Source organism: Carya illinoinensis, chromosome 13 (genome assembly GCF_018687715.1).
Source record: "Carya illinoinensis cultivar Pawnee chromosome 13, C.illinoinensisPawnee_v1, whole genome shotgun sequence".
NCBI lineage: Eukaryota > Viridiplantae > Streptophyta > Magnoliopsida > Fagales > Juglandaceae > Carya > Carya illinoinensis.
The window spans coordinates 31,460,634-31,480,412 of record NC_056764.1 but is presented as its reverse complement, the minus strand read 5'-3'; the positions used below and the strand labels follow the sequence as shown (position 1 = coordinate 31,480,412).

At 36.7% G+C, this 19,779-nt stretch overlaps 1 protein-coding gene and 1 non-coding gene across 2 annotated transcripts; both read right to left on the bottom strand.

Annotated features, from left to right (window-relative positions):
• Positions 1-2,558: 2,558 nt before the first annotated feature.
• Positions 2,559-11,865, bottom strand: LOC122292986 (origin of replication complex subunit 1B-like). Its single transcript, XM_043101579.1, has 16 exons — positions 10,804-11,865; positions 10,563-10,698; positions 8,777-8,929; positions 8,514-8,654; positions 8,276-8,427; positions 8,093-8,192; positions 7,844-7,966; positions 7,601-7,762; positions 7,431-7,488; positions 7,057-7,235; positions 6,797-6,911; positions 6,322-6,392; positions 5,639-5,734; positions 5,027-5,103; positions 3,524-3,607; positions 2,559-2,873 (listed from the first exon to the last, which is right to left on the bottom strand). The coding sequence occupies exons 1-16, from the start codon at positions 11,718-11,720 to the stop codon at positions 2,810-2,812; spliced, it is 2,628 nt and encodes an 875-aa protein (XP_042957513.1). The 5' UTR covers positions 11,721-11,865; the 3' UTR covers positions 2,559-2,809.
• On the bottom strand, positions 8,792-8,869 carry LOC122293076. The gene has a single exon (XR_006237133.1). It is a non-coding gene; the product is annotated as a small nucleolar RNA snoR28 (small nucleolar RNA).
• Positions 11,866-19,779: the final 7,914 nt, after the last annotated feature.

Genomic DNA, 19,779 nt, shown 5'->3' with positions numbered 1-19,779 from the left:
TAACAGGTTTCTATCTCTACCTGAAGGAGGTTGAACAGTGAATTTGGGAATCCTCAAGAGGTAGCTTGAGGTGAGGACATAGGCAGTGGGGTCAAACCTTGTTAATATTCTGAGTTTGCTTCTCTCTTACCCTTACTCTTTATATTTATTGCTATTTCATATTTTGTTTATATTTTATATTCTATATTTGATTTATAATTGTTATTTTTTTAATACAACTCAATTCACTCCCTCTTGTGTTAGTCATCTAGGCAACAAGCAACACACGTGAATTCCTTCAAGCACAGCAACAACCCACCCAACCTCTGCTTTCTTTCACCCAAAACAGAGCACCCCAAAGCCATCCACAGCCCTCTCCGAACATACATCTCAACCTCCAACCACGACACGGTGACGTCCAGCGGCGTCGACGTTGTCATTACCTACCCAAAAAATGCCGACCGTTGCCACCCGAGTCCGTTGTTTGTTGCCCATCTCATGCTCCTCAAACGCGCCGTCGATCTTGTCGAACCGTTGCTTCCGTCGTCCCTGGCCTTTTATCTCGATGAGTTCGCCGTTGCACAGTCACTCCTCAAACACCCCTTACACCTTCAATCTTGTCTAGCCGCTACTTCCATCGTCCCTAGCCTTTTCTCTCAGTGAGTTCATCGTCACACAACCCGTTGATTTTGCATTTTATGTAAAACTCATGCATGTCTTTTAAGTTGTTAGAATAAATTCGTGCTTACGTTTATTCTGCTGCTCGTAGTTTGTCATAAACTCATGCATGTTTGGTGATACTATGTTTGGTGAAGTAGTAGAAGAGGCATTTGGTTGTTTAGCAGTTGAGTTGATGGAACATGCTGGAGAGGTATCTTTTAAAATTTTTATTCAAAAATTGAGTTTGGTTATAATGAGTTAATTAAAAAAGAAATTGGGTTTTTATTAATTATGTAACATTGCCTCAAAATTTATTTTATAGGAACATCGACCATATATTAAAAGCGTAGTGGAGAAATTATCAAAAAAAAAATTGGAAGATTCAAGTTTATGTAGAACCAAAGAAATTGAAGGAGAAAAAGTATAGGCATTTTAATGTCCTCTCTATTGAGGCAATGCAAGATGAGGAAAATGCTGGATCGTCATTTTAGAATCAAAATTATCTCAAATAATTTTCCTAAAACTGTAAGCGATGTTTATTTATAGGACCATGTTATAGCTTCTATTAATGCTCTTCTTTTATAATATATCACAGCGTATAATTATTTACAAATTACATAAACATTACATCATTATTTAATTAACCAAAACCATTACGTCCTTATTAATAAACAATTAGTTCTTAACAAATATAAACTAAGCAAACGTGAAAGTTATTTCACCTAGTACATATATATATTAAATGAAATATTTTGATAATTTTATTTAATGATTATAATAAGGTATGTTTTATATAACTAACTAGAAAGTTAATGAATGCTTGGGAAATGAGGTGAGGTGAGAATTTTATGAATAATAATGAAATAGTTTGAGTTAAGATGTTGTATTGTGTTTTGAGAAATAAGAAAAAAATTAAATAAAAATATTATAAAGTTAAAATATTGTTAGAATTTAATTTTTTAATATTATTATTTTTTTAGAATTAGAAAATATATTAAATTATTTTTTGTATTTTATTTGAAAGTTTAGAAAAGTTATAATAATTAGATGAAAAAGTCAAAGATTTAAAATTAAAAAATATGTGTTTGAGTGATGTTTAAGAAAAAAATTATATATAAAAAAAATTAAGAAATGAGATGAAATGACTAGTGTTTCCAAACATAAGTCCTATACTATTCTTAAATTAATTGAAACTTTATTCTTTCGAACACCCGGTACCAATAAAAAAAAAATGTTGTACTAATATGCTCTTAATGTCCCAATTTTAGGGTGAGTGATCGTTATCCTTCACGAGTCAAATGAGACTTTAATAATTCATTCAACAAATTAGGTACGTGATAACACTATTTATTTGTATGGACCTTTTGCTTAATTTATTATGATAAGGCCTAGTTTGAATGTTGAGATTGTCTCAATTCATTTTATCTTATCTCATCTCAACATCTGAACATCACTTAAATATAAATATTTTTCAATTTCAAAATTTTCATTTAATCATAACAACTTTTCCAAATTTCTAAACAAAATACAAAAAACAATTCAACTTTTTTAAATCTCAAAATAAAAATAATATTTTAACAATATTTAACTTTTATAATTTTGTATTCAACATTTTCTCTCATTTTCCAAAATTCCATAAAACATTTTAAATCAAACTATTTTATTACTATTCACATTTCATTTCATTACTATTTACAGATTTCTCATCTCATCACAACATTCAAATAAGGCAGTAGTGTTTCTTTCAATCTTGTTCAGAAAATAATTTATGAACAATCTATGTCCCTAGCTAGCAGTCACAGGCCAATGCTAAAGAATCCAGATTAATTTACATTTGGATGGTCAATATTCAACTAAAGTCTAATGATGTGAGGCAACATGTTGCAGAGAAAATGTTACGGATAGTGCAGATGAATGTGTAGTCCAGAAACAAAAGTTCACCTCAGATTTTGCTCAGTTTGTCTCATACTGTTTCCAATGGGGATATAGCAATGCCTCAGAAAACAAGATACACCTTCTCCAGATAAACTTGTGTTTATTATAATTAAGAGAAGGAAATAAAGATATTGTGAGTTCCCAATCTGGAAATAACATAAATGAATAGAAGTTTAGAATAAAGTAATGTAGACCAAGGCTAAAATTGTTCTGTTTGTATTGCCGGAGTCTTGAATTATAGATACTTTGCCAACCAAGGAACATCCTTGCTGTCTTTCAATGCAAATGACACGTCATCACTGCACGGAACAGAATGAAATCATTCAAAATTAAATTGCTGTCCAAGTTTTGTGATGGATAAATGATCGATTTAATGAAGAAAGCATAGTGTTACACTTTTGACATCGAAACATGAGTATAAAGCATTCAATAGTATTACAAAATGTACTAGTAGGGAATATAGTGATGCAGTAATTGTTATAATTTGTTAACCCAAGAAAACGTTTGTTTCTTCCCACCTCTATTCTTACAAAATTGCCCAACAAATCCACAGGCCACATGCACTGTGGTGGACAGGGCAATCCAATCATAAACAATAAATCTAGGAGGTTGACGAATTTCCAGAATTGCGCAGGATCCTGCTGGGGTAGTTTAAATCTGGAAAAGAAATTACTCTCCTAATCTAGATGCAGTATTTAGAGGACCAATGAGGTTATACTTCAGTAAATGAATGTGTATTATCTGAATAGAATATATTTCCAACTGACATCCCCTACTCTAGTGGCTCTTGCACGTGCAAATATATCCAAAATGACGAGAAAATGAGGCTTAGTGTAAGCACGGATGGAAGACCCTTCCTTTCATGTTCGTATAACTAGATACATTAATTAAAATTTGCCAGGTCACTAATTCCAAACAGTTTTAGCTGAGGGCCTGATAGACAACTGACCTTGGAAAATTGAGCTGCAGCTTTTGGAGTCTGTGCTTAGCACCAGATTCACATAAAATAATTCTGCATTCACCAAGCTTACAGCTGCCCCAAAAAATAGACTAGAATTTTAGTTTCGCAACTCAACATGGAATAAATTAACATCAATGGCTAAATGAGCTCCATTTCATTCTATAGATTTTAGGGGGCCATTGAAGCAAAAGTAGTACCATTTTGTTATCACACTATATAGGCAAAGAAAAAAAATCTATTCACCATCTATTTTACATCATTTCATGATGTGCAATTAGATAATAGGTTCACAACTAAAATATAATAAATAGTTTCCCATCATCTAATGTTCTATCATAAGATTATGAAAGGATGATGAGAATTAAGATAATGAGTAGCATTACTCATAAGCAAAATGACATTATAAAATGGAAATCCATTTTAAATTCAGATGCATCTAAACAAATCGATAATAAGAAACCTATAAAAAGGCCATCCCTAATTTTTGTTTTTTAATTGGCACCGTGTGTCTAAGTACAACATCCAGACTAATCCCAAGAGTGCACAGGCTTTCGACAATGAGTTTTCTCTGAGTGTACTTCGAATAATTCAAGAGAAAAATTCTTCAGTCCAAAAACTCCTAAAAATTATTTTCACCCGAGGAAATTTAAACTATAGACTTGAGGGGAGCATACCCTCAAACCCAAGATCTTTACCACCTGAGCTAACCCCTAAAAGTTAAGGGCCATCCCTAAAATGGCCAGAAAATACCCTGGAATGCAAAGTGAAACACGAGTGATTATTGTTTTTGAAAAAACTGATATCAAATATGTATACGAGACAACATAAAGCAATACAAAGGGACTCACAAATTGATGTGCGCCAACATACGAGTGTGTGAGCTGTGGTTTCCATACTCCCTTAAGCACTTTGAATTACTCAAATTGATGTGACACAATGCCATGTCAGTTTAAGGTTTTTTTTTTTTTTTATAATCATTTTCCCCCCTCCCTACTGCCCTTCCCCTCCTCCCCACTCCCTTTTCCCAAACCCCCAAGACCCCCCATTCGTGCACCTAGCACCGCCGCTACTTCCCGTGACACCAACGTCTCTGCACCGCCAGGCATCTTCATCTCACCGATGTCGTCACCCCTCACCAGAAGGTACGAATCTCTCTCTCTCTCTCTAGCAGGACATGACGCCTTTGCCCCTCACCAGCGGGTACACGTCTATCTCATCTCTCTCTCTCTCTGGGCTCAGGTCTGGAGAGGTTTGGGAAAGGAGGAGGGGGAACTTAGTCACTCAGGACGTGGGGGGGAATTGGAAAAAAAAAAAAAAGTTTGATGATGTGGCACTTTGTCACGTAAGTTTTTAGAATTCTTTTTATAGGATCCCTTTGTCACCGGTAGTTTTCTTGAATTATACGTCAAAGTAATAGTGAGGTTACGACTGCAAGACAAATGTTGCCTCCTAATGTCTTTTGAAAGAAAACAATAGTATAACATGACTTACCCAACTTTCAAGAGTGTGTCATATCCAGGGAATGCCTCTCCATTGCTTGTACAGAGACATGATACAGTCATTGCCAACTGCAAGAGAAATAAAACCTCATTAAAGATATACACACATATAGTAACCCAAAACTTCCTGCTCAGTGAAAAGTTTCCACATTCTCAGCTGGTTATCCAGTGAACTAAAATCATGCTTATTCTGTATCTAATCGTGCTATTCAGGGATTACCAGCCGAACTAATCACTCTAGGATTTTTATTTTTGCAGAGTTCCCTAATTTGTCAATCATGCAAGGACAATGCAAAATTCAGTATATATAAAACCCCCAGATATTCAATAACAGTGATCCCTGTAACCGCTTTGTGTAAAAAAATACTACATTAAGACCTTGGCGTCTTCCCCTAGTCTCATATTCGTCCGTGAGTACCAGATATTCAACTGATACAAAAAGGAATAAAAAACATTCTCCAAGGTTTCCACTAGTCAGCAAGCTTAATTAGTCAAAAATGTTTTTGCTTTGAAATTACACATCGTTAAATGACAAAGATGCAAAGAAATCTATAAGATCATCAAATCAGGAATGAAGAACACAAAGATTAAGTGAGAAGTTGACCTTTTCAAAGGTAGTTTCGCCCATTCCTGTTTTATAAAGCTCATGCACCAAAGCTGTCAAAAAAATTTTACTCAGTTTGGAACTAGTCTTCATTACCTGAAAAAGAAAAAGAAAAAAAAAAAACATTGTGAAGGTAGTTACTAGAAGATCAAAAGGTGGTTGTCAATCTGCAAGAGGGACAATATAAATAAAAAATATTATTCTCACCCCTATAGAAATAGTAATTGCCAAAACTAGCAATTGAATCCTGTTTGTGCACAGATGTGGCAGAAAAGGCATGCAATCAGAAAGTGGTTATTTAATTATTTGTGCCATGTACTAGTTTTGATCCTTCAGGAGTAGCTGCTCTGCTGTAACAGTTCTTAAAGAAACAAACTGTGATCATGTTCACAAAAAATCAACTCTCCAAGACCCATTCTGGTATCTCAAAAGAAAACAGCTTCTCCCCTCGGCACGCTAAACTTGAGATGGTCTGTCTATCCACATCTAATTTGTCTCATACCGTATTGACATTAATATATATATATATATATATATCTCATAACCTTACATGCCTTATTTGGAAAATTTTGGTATCTTCCAACATGTCATTTATCATTTAACTAAATGCAGTGTATTTGTGAACCAAAAATAGAACACTATTCGTTATTCTCAGCGTATTATAAACCAAATGTGAAACCCACCTGAATATGAGGAGCCTGGAACATCTCCTGGATAGCTGCTTCAACCTCAACCATGCCAACAAGTGATTTTCCTTGAAAGCAGAGATGTATTAAATATAAGTAGTGGGAAAACAACACAAAACCGACTTCTCATGGTGCAGTGGCTTTACTTTAAAGCCACTAAAGCTGGCCAGGTTTGATTCCGCCCTGTGGGTCAGGAAAGGATCAGGCACACGTTTCTTCACACAGTTTTACTAGTTAAGTGGACATGGAACATCACAACATCTTGATAAAGAAAAAATACAATTGACAAAGAAAAATCATGGAGTATCTATTTCCCAATGTAAAGTCAACATTCGCTGAACAAATGTGTTAAAGCATTTTACATGCACATGAGCACAATGTACCCAGGAAAAGATTTTAATCGACAACCAAAAACTCAACTAAGTTTGGAGGGATAATCCTCCGCATGCAAACAAAGCAGAAGTCCAAATACCTGAAGAAACGGAATTATTAGTTGAGATTAGGTTCTTGATATGGTAATCTTTTATTTCTGCTGCACGCCTGCATATCTCCAGAGCACGACGCGCATCTCCTGAAATTGCTGCAACCTGAATACAAGTACAGAATGTTAAATTTGAGTACAAAAGATATATATCCACTGAGATTTTATCATGTGCGACCAATTCAGCGGAGGAGAAATTAAAGAAAACAATAATCAAGTTTCAGTTATGAAACAAAGAGCAAAACACTGACCTTTCTTGATGCAAATTCTATAGCTTGTTTTTCAAATGCATCAATGCCCTTAAGGCGACTGGAAATAATTTCTTGAAGTTGCTGATGGTTATAGGGGCCAAAGCAAAGCCTTTGGATACCCATACGGCTTGAAATACGAGGAAGCAACTTTTCAGGAAGATCCATGGTATTTGCTATTCCTGGTTTTATATCCATACAAAGAAATAACATTGCAGCCATCAGCATCCTCATCTTTGTCCTTAATATCTTATTTTTCATTTTCTTACTTAAAACTTTCTTGATGCCTCTTGTAATAGAAAATATCATTATTTTTGCTAGTTTTATAAGAATAGATCATTAAGCTGGAAGGATCCTTAACTAACATAAAACCATACCTATCACAATCAATTTGGAATGTGCTTTAGTAGGCCAATCAAGGATGTTGTATAAAACCTGTGACATAAAAGGTCATGGATATTTCACATTCTATAGTTGATCAAATATCTAAAACAAAATAACTAAGTTATGATTGACAAATTTTCAAATCACAAAATAAACCAGTTACCGACTGATTTCTGGTAACAAGAAGATCAAGTTCATCAATGAGGAGAATACAAGGTCGGTCATCTTCTTTTCCAATTTTCTTTCCATCCGAAAATCGTTCATTGAGCGACTGGAGAGCCTTTTTCCAACTGACTCTGTGCCCACTCAATGCTTCATATATAACCTGAAAGAAAATAGGGTACACTATATAGCAACTAGAGAATGCAATCCCAAAAAGAAAACAGGGCCCGTTGTTTATGTTTACCCTGTATATATTCTCTGGGGATGCTAGCTTTAGACCATTAATATCCACAAAACAGTAGGGTCTCACACTTCCTGCATCAACTTCGGACCTCAAATTCCTCATTACTGCTAATACACTCATTGTCTGCAGTTTTATGATGACGATACTATCAAATAAATAAAACTTGCTTATGCATGGAGAAAATTAAAAGAATCTGAAGCATGTCTCAGACAACAGAATTCTGTTTTACTCATTATAGCTAGAGCCTACCTTGCCAGTTCCAGGAACACCATGAATGTAGAGGCAACGTCCCAAACATTGATCATCACAGATAGCACCTTTAATGAATGTAGTTATCTCGTCCATTTCTCTGAAAAAACATGTGTCTTTCATTGGAAAGTAAGAACAAACTCAACATCAAAGAAAGCCTATGACATCTCAATTATCACATACTTGTTCCGGCAAGGTAGAGATTTAGGCAATGATGCTAACAAAAGTGTTGCCTTTGCTCGTTCTAGTTCAGTCTGCTTGTGGCATCTTACATGCTCAGGGATTTTCTTGGTCCCTATCTTTTGAAGCCCAAAGAATTGCCCCTTCCTTGAGTTCTGTATTAATTACAGACTACTTCAATTTTGAATAAACAAAAACTAGCTAAAAAGACACAAGTTCACAGTAAAGAATGCTGTCATACTGCAGCCAACACGTGAGGAGGGGCTAGCTTGTTTAGTAAATTCTTTAAGTTCTCCTCTTCATATTCAATGTCTTCATCGGTACCAGAATCTGAATCTTTGCACAGTTTCCAATCTTCATCACTGTCAGCTTCTTCGCCATCCTACCAAATAACAGAAAGCCCATAAACTTGATAAGTGCAGTAAGCAATAAATTTTAAATTCTAATCCAATTTTGTTATCATAGGAGACCCCAAATGCTGCCTCTATCATCTGAAATGCTTACCTCTTCACCATTATCAATATCAGCAAGACACTTGAAACTGTGCCAATGAATGTTGTATTCATATTCACATAGGAAAACATCATCCCCTTCATTATTGGCCTTGGCATATTCTTTAGGATTCATGATAGAGCACTGTCTAAGAATAGATTCCATCTGCAGCAATGTGCATAAGCATTATTACGAGTGTAAGGATAATAGGCAAGAGAGAATAGAAACTTGTGCTTACAACTATCATTAAAAGCTACTTCAAGAAATTGAGAGGAATTTTCACTTTCACGCTACTTCCAAACTTTAAGAGCCAAATTGACTATTTAACAAATTGTTCAGAGAACTTTTAAAAATAAGTGGTAATTTAGGTTCAGAAATTAGCACGATGCCCTACTTTTAACTGCTTATAGGGGCAAATTCAACTGTCTGCTAATGGGAACATTGGAAACATTTATTGATGAATGTTTGCTCATATTGGCCAGTTCGCAGTGATTATTTTATAAGTCTATCTCGTTTTATTAAAAGATTGTTAGGGCACAACATAGGAGGGATGCCTAGTTTAAGGGGAGAGAACTCAGAGACTCTGCAAATACTTCACATGATGAAAAAAGGGTCATCCTCCATACATCCGCACTCAAGTTGTCTCTCAGTTTACCTCCCCAAGCCATCATTAACTCCACCAACCGTTGGGGTAGCACCCAACTCAAACCCAAAAGGGTGGAAGATTGAGATCCACCATGTCTTTGCCACTTTACAGTGAAGCAATAGATGGTCAATGGTTTTTAAACTCTTCTTGCACATAAAAAATCAATCTGTCACCATTATGTGTCCCCTCCTCAAATTATCATCAAGATCTTCCCTAGATCCATCATCCGAACAAACAAGGCTACCGTGAATGACTACGGTGTTGCAGGATGTGAATTTGATAGAATTATTTGACCTAAAACTCCCTTCTGCTGGAAGGAATCCACCCCATTTTATCCTCTCGGTTTCTTTCATCCTAAATGTTAGAGAAGATTAAGAAGTGGAGAAACCAAACCATTTCCTATCCTACACTGACGTGGATTGCCACTGATGTCTCCTTGCAAGAAGAGATTCTAAACAATTGTCAGTACCGACCTTCAAGGCCTGATCCCCCCAGTAGTACTCACTCAACACAATCAGGTTCTTAAACCCCAAACAGTTGTAGGAAATCGGAGTGCATATTGTAGCCAACTAACTATATGGCACTTAGACTCATCCTCCACACAATTCCAAAAAGTCACTTTGAAGCTTCTCAATATACTTTACCACACCTGGTTTAGAAATGCTTTGTTAAACTAGATAATTTGAACTTGCTTTGGTAGGTATGAATACTTTGGTTGTCCAACATTTCTCTTTTGTTTGCTGAGCCTTTAATAATGGCCAGATGTCAGTGACTCTGTGTCACTATATTTAAATGCATACAATTCACATCCACATCCATTCACACCCATAATGGTAGTTAAATCCATCGCTTTCTCTCATTTTTTTTTTCCTCCTAAATTTATATGTTTCTAGGCATTATTATCTCACTTATTTGTTTCCAAATACGGAATTGAGATTCCCACCTCAAACAAATGACTGAGGAAAGCATTTACCATATTATAGAATAGGTGTAGAATTGTATGAGTATCAAATACACACAAATTGCTGCGCACGAATAATGTACTGTACCACATCACAGAGCAATTTCTCAAACACAATGCTAGGCAGTTTAAAGAATCCGAACCATGTTAGTATTTTTACTAAATAATCAAGATAAAATATCGTCTATCACCTCAATGTCAGCAAAATCATTCGTCCGATAAAGCTCCCTCCTCAAATTATGAGGTTGTCTTCCAGCTGCAGTCTCTTCCGGGATCATATACCAACGCACCTGGCACCAAAAGCTACCATCCACTTCTTTCCATATGCTGTGAACCTCCAACCAATGAGTCATCAAATCCACACACGTTAACAGTTTACAACTAGAGCAAAATTATAAATTCACATCGTTCAACTTAGAAAAAGGCTACTACCTCTCGATACGGGCAGCCCACAAATCACTCGAAAGCAATTTCTCCCTCATTGTTCTCACCCGCTTCTTCCCCTCTGGCGGTACTGGGAGCTCAACGTCTTTGCCCGATTTGCGAGCCTCGCAAAACCCGCATATCCAATCCCCTTCAGGCACCTCCTTCAATGGTGGCTTCAAGCACTTCAAATGAAACCCACCTAAACAATCATCGCACTCAATCATCACAGCTCTGCCGGTCTTAAAGCACACCCTACACTCTTCCCTTTCCGGCTCCTCATCATCCGAGTTTGCTCCCTCCCTCCTCTTTACGTACACATCATCCCCCACCTCAAATTCGCCCCCATCATACACCACTTTCTTATAATACACCCGCCTCGTGGCCCGCCTCCGTGGCGGTACCGAGTCGCTCTTCTTCTCGGACTTCAAAGAAGCCATTGCTCTCGTGACCACCTCCCTCCCACCCCCCCTCTTCCTCTTCCTCCTCGTGGACTCCGACTGTTCTGGTGACACCGGCGAGAACGATACCTCAACTTCGACGAAATCTCCACCATCTTTGCGTCTCGATTTTCCACTCCTTTTCGCGGATGTTGGTGCTTTAACCAAGTTCGCATTTCTGGGGGAATATGCACCCAGTTCTTCGGCTTTATTGATCGGTTCCCGGGACGTTGGAACAGATCTGTCCGCGATGTTGTTAACATGTCTTGGGGTTCTTGCGGAGTCTTCATTGGGAATTTCGGTACGGTTGATGAGTTTGTGGGGAGTGTCCGGACTGAAATGTAGAGAGGTTCGCCGGGTGGATCTGCGAGGGGATAGGTTTCGCGGGGTCACAGGGGTGAGAGAAGGTGAGGGTTTGGAGTTGAACTGGGATTGGAGTTTAGAGTTTCTCGGGGAACGGAGGGGTTTCTTTGGGGTATCCGCCATGGACGTGGTGCAGAAGAGTAGAGTGGAGATGGGTGTCGAGGTGGTGGTGCTAGGGTTTGAGAGAGGGAGAGTTTTCTAGAGAGAGAAGGTTGGCGGGAAATGTTCCCTCTCATTTTCGGGACCTTTTGAACGTGGAAATTGGAATGAACCGTTGTGTGCATGCGGAATCAAATCTACCTCACTTTACATATTTTTATTTTTATTTTCCTTTTCTTTGTGTTTTTATTTTTTTGCTTTTTAGGATTCCAATTTGCTTATTAGAAGTAATGATTGTATTTGTTAGACCAATGGTATATCTAAAGAGTAAGAAGTCATCTAAAATTCATACATTCTTTTTAAAAAAGTAAAATAAAATATATCGTTAAAAATTAATTTTTTCATATAAATTTTATATTTATTTATATTTTTTAAAAATAATACGCGTGATTTGCATAATTACAAATTTATTTTCCAATGTGATTTGCATGACTACAAATTTATTTCTCAATAAATTTTTCAATGTATCATCAATTTATCTATTCTTTTTCTATATTATATAAATTTTATTTTTAATTTATATTGAAAACTAAAAAGTATATTATTTTCTTCTAACTGCTAATAAATTTGTAACAACTCCATATTTTTCAATATTTGCAATGTCCTCTCATATGTTAATATGATTGTGACATGTCTATCTACAATCAAAATAGCAAAATTTACTTAAATCAAAAATAAATAAATAAATGAGAAACAAAATTAGTATATTACAAGAAGGAAAATATTAGTGTGTCCTATGAATTTACTTCTTCATTTTGACCGCTCATATATTTTAATTTTATTTTTTTACTTAATAGTTGTGAAAGTGAATATTAATGTATTGGTATATTTTTTTATTTTTTTAAATATATTTTAAAAATGTGAAAAAAAAAAAATAGAAAGTAACATTTAGTCTATAGGGCACGCCCAATGATTACAAAGTAGCATCACTCTTACAAGAATATTCCCATAATATAGTTTTTTTTTTCTCACATACTTGGTTAAGAAACAAAAAATGAAATACGGAAAGAGAAAGAATGAATAGAAAAATTAGATAGATGAACAATTCACTCTACATTTGGCGAACTATTGTGGCTAAGATGCATTTTGGATCTTTTTATAATCCTCTTATCTTAACATTTCATTAAGTATATGCATTTGGCATATGCATTAGGTAGGTTTCATAATATTCAATATATTTGTTTGGAATTATTTATTTCGGTGCACGTTATAATATTCAACATATTACTCTTTTTATTGTAAACTCTTTACAAAAAATAATCGAAATGGTATCCACTGCTCTCTCCCTAAAGATGAGTTCTCTCCTCCTTTTCGTAGTCTCCCCCTTTACGACCCCCACCTAACCCTCACCAACCTCTCCCTATACCCTACCTCCAGAATCTTTCACCTACTAAACATCCCCCATCTTCTACCCACCATCACCGACCCATGTCAAAAGAGAGAGAAAAATCAAGTGTTGACCTACTCGTTGAACAAACAAAAACTCTAACATGGGACGACACCATCCTGGTACCAGCTCCAGAAATTGCTATAAAGTTCTCCAACCAAACACTGGTCAGTAAATTGGTCTCATCTAAAACTCTCAACAAACATATTTTTCACTCTACTATATGTGTGTTTTGGAGCTTTGTGTCTGGTCTCACTATTGAGGAACTTGGAACCAATACCTATCTTTTCACTTTCCTGTCCCCACTTGAAAAAATAGCCTTTAACCAATTACCTTGGAATTTTAAAAGGTATCACGTGATGCTCAAAGAATGGCCTCTAAGCCTCAATCTCCAAGAAATAGACCTGTCACACTCTGCATTTTGGATCCATATCTATGGATTACCCCTTGAAATGATGACGACAGAAAACGCAAAAAAATAGACAGAATCCTGGGTCATTTAATGGAAGTCGACCAAGCATACCTCCCCAAAACCTGTTTAAAACAATTTCTTAGAATTAGGGTGGAGATCAACACGGACAAGCCCCTCTTCGAAGTGTTCATACTACCCAGGTTCAACAAGAGTCCAGCTAAGGTTAACTTCAAATATGAGCGATTATCTAAATTTTGTTATGGATATAGGAGACTGGGCGACCTTCATCAAGCATGTCCCATCTATATTAGCTTTGCTGAGGAACCTTTATTTGGTCACAAGATGAGAGCCAACACTCAAGAACCTCGCAAACTAATGAGACCCAAAGAACCTCTAAGAGAACAACCACTATTAGTCCCCCAGGTAGTCCCATAATTCGAACAAATGAAAAAAATTCCTCCATCCCTCCCTCCAGTGCGCATAAGAGAACCATCACATCCATATACCCTAACTCGTCCAAAAACCAGTGAGTCCCCTGGGAAGAAAACCCAGGTAGAACATCTTGGTAAAGGGAAAGCTATCAACATCAATACCAACGAAGGCCACAAAAAGGAATTCTGCATCAAAAAGCTTTTCGGTGTAATATCCAGCAACAATAGGGCAAACCTACAAATGTCACTATTCATATCAATGAAAGTCAACCTCTGGAAGCTGTGAGATTTGCTCCATGCAAACTGAGTCAATCTCCACATAGCAATGATCGAAGCATTTAGACAAGAATGACCTTTCCATTTATGGAGAACAGCAAAACGGTCACCATACATAATAAGGTCTCTCTTTTCCCAACAATTCTAACACCAAATGATTTTTCTTCCCTCCAAACGTTGCTCTCAGGATCAAAAGAAACAAACCAACCTTATGAAATGCTGAAGTTTAGGTCTCCTCTGGGCCAACACACAACAAATTCAAAGTTCTCAATTCTGGCTAATCCAATAGAGCCATTTGCCCCCCCCCCCCCCCCCCCCCAGAAGAAGAGCCCAAGCCCAAATCCTCATTTCTCAAACAATTTCTCTCCCAACTCAAAGAAAAGAATGGGCCAACAGAATTTCATTAGCCCAACCATAGTGTTTCATTCTTGGTCAGCCCTTTGGGGAAGGCTTACATAGCCTTTAATACCTTCCAGATTAGCTCAACCCAAATCCTCACTCAAATCCATCAAACCCCTCCAATAGACTCATCTTTGACCTCATCTCTCACCATCACCAATCCCACATTCAACCTTCCAAACGAGACGATGAAGAAGAGGAAAAACATGTCTAATGAGAAGAGCAACCATTCCCTACCCCACAAAAAATGTCATCTCATTACCACAATTCAAGTGGAAGCAGATAACTGCCGAGAATAAGGCTATGGAGTTCATGAGGCTAGGGTTATGATTGCTAGCACAACAAACTCTCCTGTAAAAAAACAAGACCTCACAGTAGCCAAAAAAGAAGAGAGTCCAAAGGAAAATCTTGAAGATTGACCCCACCATAATCATATATGCTCTCTACTAGCACCAAGAATCAAAGGCTTCGGGTAACAAAGTCCAGTCTCAAACTATGAATATCTTCCCCATGAGTCCAATGGCTGAGGTGGCAGGGTCCTCACTACCACTGAAAGCTACATGAGACTTCTAGCATGGAACTGTCGAGATATTGCTCGACCTTGCGCTATCATATCTTTTAGGGAAAATATTATGATCCATAACCCTGAGGTTATTTTCCTTTCTGAAAGCCTACTTTCTACTAATGACACTGCTGGTATTGTTTATATGTTGAGATTTGCTTATTTTGTGCACGCCCCTTCTTTAAGAAAATGGGGCGCCTTTAGCTTTTGTATCGGCCTAGGGTTGACATGGAGACTGCAAATATGACTAGTTTGTATTTTCTCTGTTGGTGTACTCGGATCCCAGCCATATGTCGTGGCTTCTCAATTTGGCATACTGCCCTACACCTTATAGAAAAAAGCAACAATTTAGGGATCTGCTTACCAACATCGCTGATTCTTTTTTGGGAAGATTGGACAATTAGTTTGCCCCCTGTTTTTTCAAACTGATTTTAACTCCATCCTCACTCAATCTAAAAAAACAGGGGGCAAACCAATAGCTCAATCTTCCAATCCAAAAGGGCTCAAATTATTCATGGATATGTTTGGCTTTGTTGACTTAGGTTTCACTAGTCCAAAGTTGGACCAATAACAGGTTCGACCATCATCTCATCAAAGAGCAACTCAATGGAGCTATAACTAACCTTCCATGGCTGAACTCTTTCCTCAAGCTTCTCTTACCACCCTCACTAGTGTCTCGTCAAATCATACCCCAATTCTCTTAGAAACTTCAAATAAGATAAGCTCTCCTAAGTTTTTCAAATTCAAAGAATTCGGGATTCGAAACCCTTCCATTTTTAAAACCATCAAAGAGGTCTGGAATCAATGTTTTAAATTTCGTACCATTTCGGCCGGTACATGCCATACTGGTCATTGGTCCAGTACAGAAATTTTACCTGTTTTGTATCGATCCAAATACCGGCTATACCAGCCGATATTTCGGCCCGTACCGGCCGGTATTTCGGCCTTTACTTTTTTTTTTTTTTCATTTTTTTAAACTACAAGCTCATTTTTTTTATCCCCAATTCAGACCCTATTATTTATAATTTATAAATATATATGTATTTATGTATAATTTATTCATATATAGACTATTATTTTGTAATATAATTAATATATATATATATTTATATATATAATTTATTTATATATCGACTATCCCGAAACGGTACATGAAACGTACTGGTACCGAAATATTTTGTTCCAATGTCTTGACCAGTACGATATTCAAAACATTGTCTGGAATTCCCATTTCATAGGAACTCCATCTTTCATTCTCTCAAAAAAAAAAAACTCAAAACTACAAAAAAAGATCTTCGAGAATGGAATAAAATTGTTTCGGGCACATCCAAACTCAATTCAAATCCTTGGCTTCTGTCCTATCCTCTCTCCAAGATCAAGACTCTCATTCTTCCTCCAACACCCTGGAATTTTATTTGCAAGAAAACATTAATGAGTTGCTCCTAAGAGAGGAAATTCTTTGGAGGCAAAAACTCAGGGTAACCTAGCTCAAATCCTCTGATCTTAACACTAAATTCTTTCATGCTTCTACTTCTATTAGACGAAGAATAAACAAAATTGAGAGTCTCAAAATAAATAGAAATAAATGGACGGTAGATCAACACCCCATCATCTCTAAGATCCAAAATCACTTCTAAAACATTTTCTCTACTTCTTATCCTGTCCCTCCTAAGGAAATGGAGAATTTGTTTCCTAATAAGATAACGGATTTGGACAATGACTTCCTGTACAAAATTCCAAAAGATGAAGAAATCACTCTCATTGTGAAAAAAAACTCTCCCTAACAAAAGCTTATGGTTCTGATGGCTTTATGGGTCTCTTTTATAAAACGTTTTGGGAAGTCATTAAAATAGACATGATTGCAGCTGTAAAGAGTTTGTTTTATCCATGGCAAACTTATCAAGGAGTTCAATCATACTAACCTGGTCCTAATTTCAAAAGTGGATAACCTTAATGATGTTAATCAATTTCGACCTATCAGCTTGTCTAATGTTTGTTATAAATTATAGCAAAAATTCTTGCTAATAGCCTCAAAGCCATCCTTCCCAGCATCATCTCCCCTTGTCAATGTGCTTTCATGCTTAGTCGGCTCATCCAAGATAACACCTTCTTGACTCAAGAAATTTTCCACAAAAAGGAAAAAAAAAAAGAGGGGGGGGGGGGGGGCAGAATAGGCCAACTGGCCATCAAAATTGATATGGCAAAGGCCTTTGACTCCATGGAATAGTCCTTTCTCCTTTCTGTTTGAACCATGCTCTTTCTGTTCTTCACCAAGTAGGGTTCAAACATCAATGGATCAATTGGAGCAAAGAGTGTATTTCAATTGTATCCTACTCAAACATTGTCAATGGCACCCCTCATGGATACTTCCAACCTACAAGGGGTCTCAGCCCTCAGGCAAGGTGATCCCTTATCCTTTTTCCTTTTCATCCTATGCACATAAGTTCTTTCTAGACTCATCACCAAAAAAGAAGAATTAAACTACATAAGAGGCATTAAACTTTCAAGAAGGGCCCCTCTATTTCTCACTTACTCTTTGCGGATAACTTGTTCCTCTTTGGTTCGACTGCTGAATTCAAATGCCCAAAATCTCTTTGATTGCCTTGATGTTTACAACTCTTGGTCGGGTCAATATATCAATGAGCAAAAATCCTCTCTTCATTTCAATAGGAACACCACTCCTGCTTCTATTATGGATGTCAAAAACTACTTTAATTTTAGAGTTTCCCCTCCTAACTCCAAATATTTGGGTTTACCTCTCACAGATGGTGTTGAAAAGAAAAAAATTTCTCGCTGAAATAATGAAAAAAATCCAAAACAAACTTCAAGGTTGAAAAACAAAAGTTCTTTCTCAAGCTGCAAAAACTGTCCTGATAAGAGTGGTTGTTAGTACAATCCCTTCATATGTCATATCCTCAACACTCATCTCCAAAGCTATGGCAAAAAACATGGACTCCCTCTTTCGCAGATTTTGGTAGGTTTTTGAGGATAATGGAAGAAAGAAATTTACTCTCAAATCATGAAAGACTATCTGTTTACCAAAGTCTATGGGAGGTCTTGGCCTCAAACGTATGGCATCTTTCAACTCTGCTCTTGTCACTAAATATGCTTGGTTTCTCCTTATTGGGAAAACTAGCCTTTGGAAGGATGTCATCTCTAAAAAATACCTGCAGTAAAAAACTTTCTAGAAAGTTCTTCCCAAGTCCTCTGACTCTTGGTTCTGGAAAAGTCTTCTCAAATAAAGAGACTTTCTAAGTTCTAGTATATGCTTTCAAATCAATAACAGGACTTCAACTAAGGTATGGACTGATCCCTAGATACCTACAAGCTCTTATTCCATACCTCTGCCTAACCCCAATGACACTGTTCTAGACCAAAACATGACAGTCTCTGAGCTTACTCTAGAGGAACCAAGGTATTGGAATACACTTCTCCTCAACACTATTTTCTCAAAAACTTCCTCAAGGGAAATACAAAAAATTCCTTCGATCAATCATAATTTCCACAATATCTAAGATAAGATTAAATGGTTCCAACATTCTTCTAGAAAATTTTCAGTTAAATCCGCCTATGCAGCTCTTGTTATAAAAAACAACACCTTAAATCCCAACAATCATCCCATAAATTGGAAGTGTTTATGGAAACTAAAACTACAAGATAGGATGAAATTATTCCTCTAGAAAACAAGCCATAACTTTCTTCCTACTAAAACTTTGATCAATAATGTCATTCATCTAGATGATGACCAACTTGGCTACCCCTTATGTAAAATTGAACCAAAAGACTCTTCCACCTCTTCCTCAACTGTATTTATTCTAGAATAGTGTGGAAAAACTCAAAATGGCCAATTGATACCACCTTTTTTGCAAGGCAACCATTCTCAAATTAGATCAAAAACATTCTCAACCCTTCTGAGATTCTCAACATACCTGAGGATGAGCATCAATCCTTTCAAATTTTTACAACAATTGCTATGGATAATCTTTGGTTTCTTAGAAATAAAATGGAGCATAATCAGATCATTCCATCTCCCTCTCTTTTTGTTGAGTCGACTCAAAAAATCTTTCAACATCACTCAAATGCATGGGCCATAAAAAACAAATAGGTTGAAATGAATGAAGAAAGACACCTAGGGGGTTACCATCTTATCATGTTTGATATTGCAGTCAGAAAACAGGGTAGCATACTAGCAACCTTATGTTGGAAAGACACAGGAGAAATCACTTTTGCAAAAACAGACCTCATCAACAGTGTGAACCCAAATCTTGGAGAAGCAAACGTAGCATCGATGGCCATTGAAGAAGCAAAAAGAGAGGATCTAGAAAAAAAAATAATTCTAGAAGGGGACTCCAAACAATCTCAAACCTCTCTCCCGTTCTGAATTGGACCATGTGCCCCATCATCAATGACATCAAACACCTTCTACAATCCTTTAAAGAATTGAAGTTGAGAAAAATCCATCAATTACAAAATTGATGCATGCACAATCTAGGGCAATGGGTAGCGGCGACGCAAGCCTTTGGTAACATCCATTTAATCCAAATATTTCATTCTTT

Coding starts and splice junctions, on each gene's coding strand:
- LOC122292986 (XM_043101579.1), bottom strand. CDS start 11,720: ATGGCGGATACCCCAAAGAAACCCCTCCGTTCCCCGAGAAACTCTAAA. Junction 10,699..10,803: donor TGGGCTGCCCGTATCGAGAG/GTAGTAGCCTTT, acceptor GGAGGTTCACAG/CATATGGAAAGAAGTGGATG. Junction 8,930..10,562: donor ATGATTTTGCTGACATTGAG/GTGATAGACGAT, acceptor ACATTGCTGCAG/ATGGAATCTATTCTTAGACA.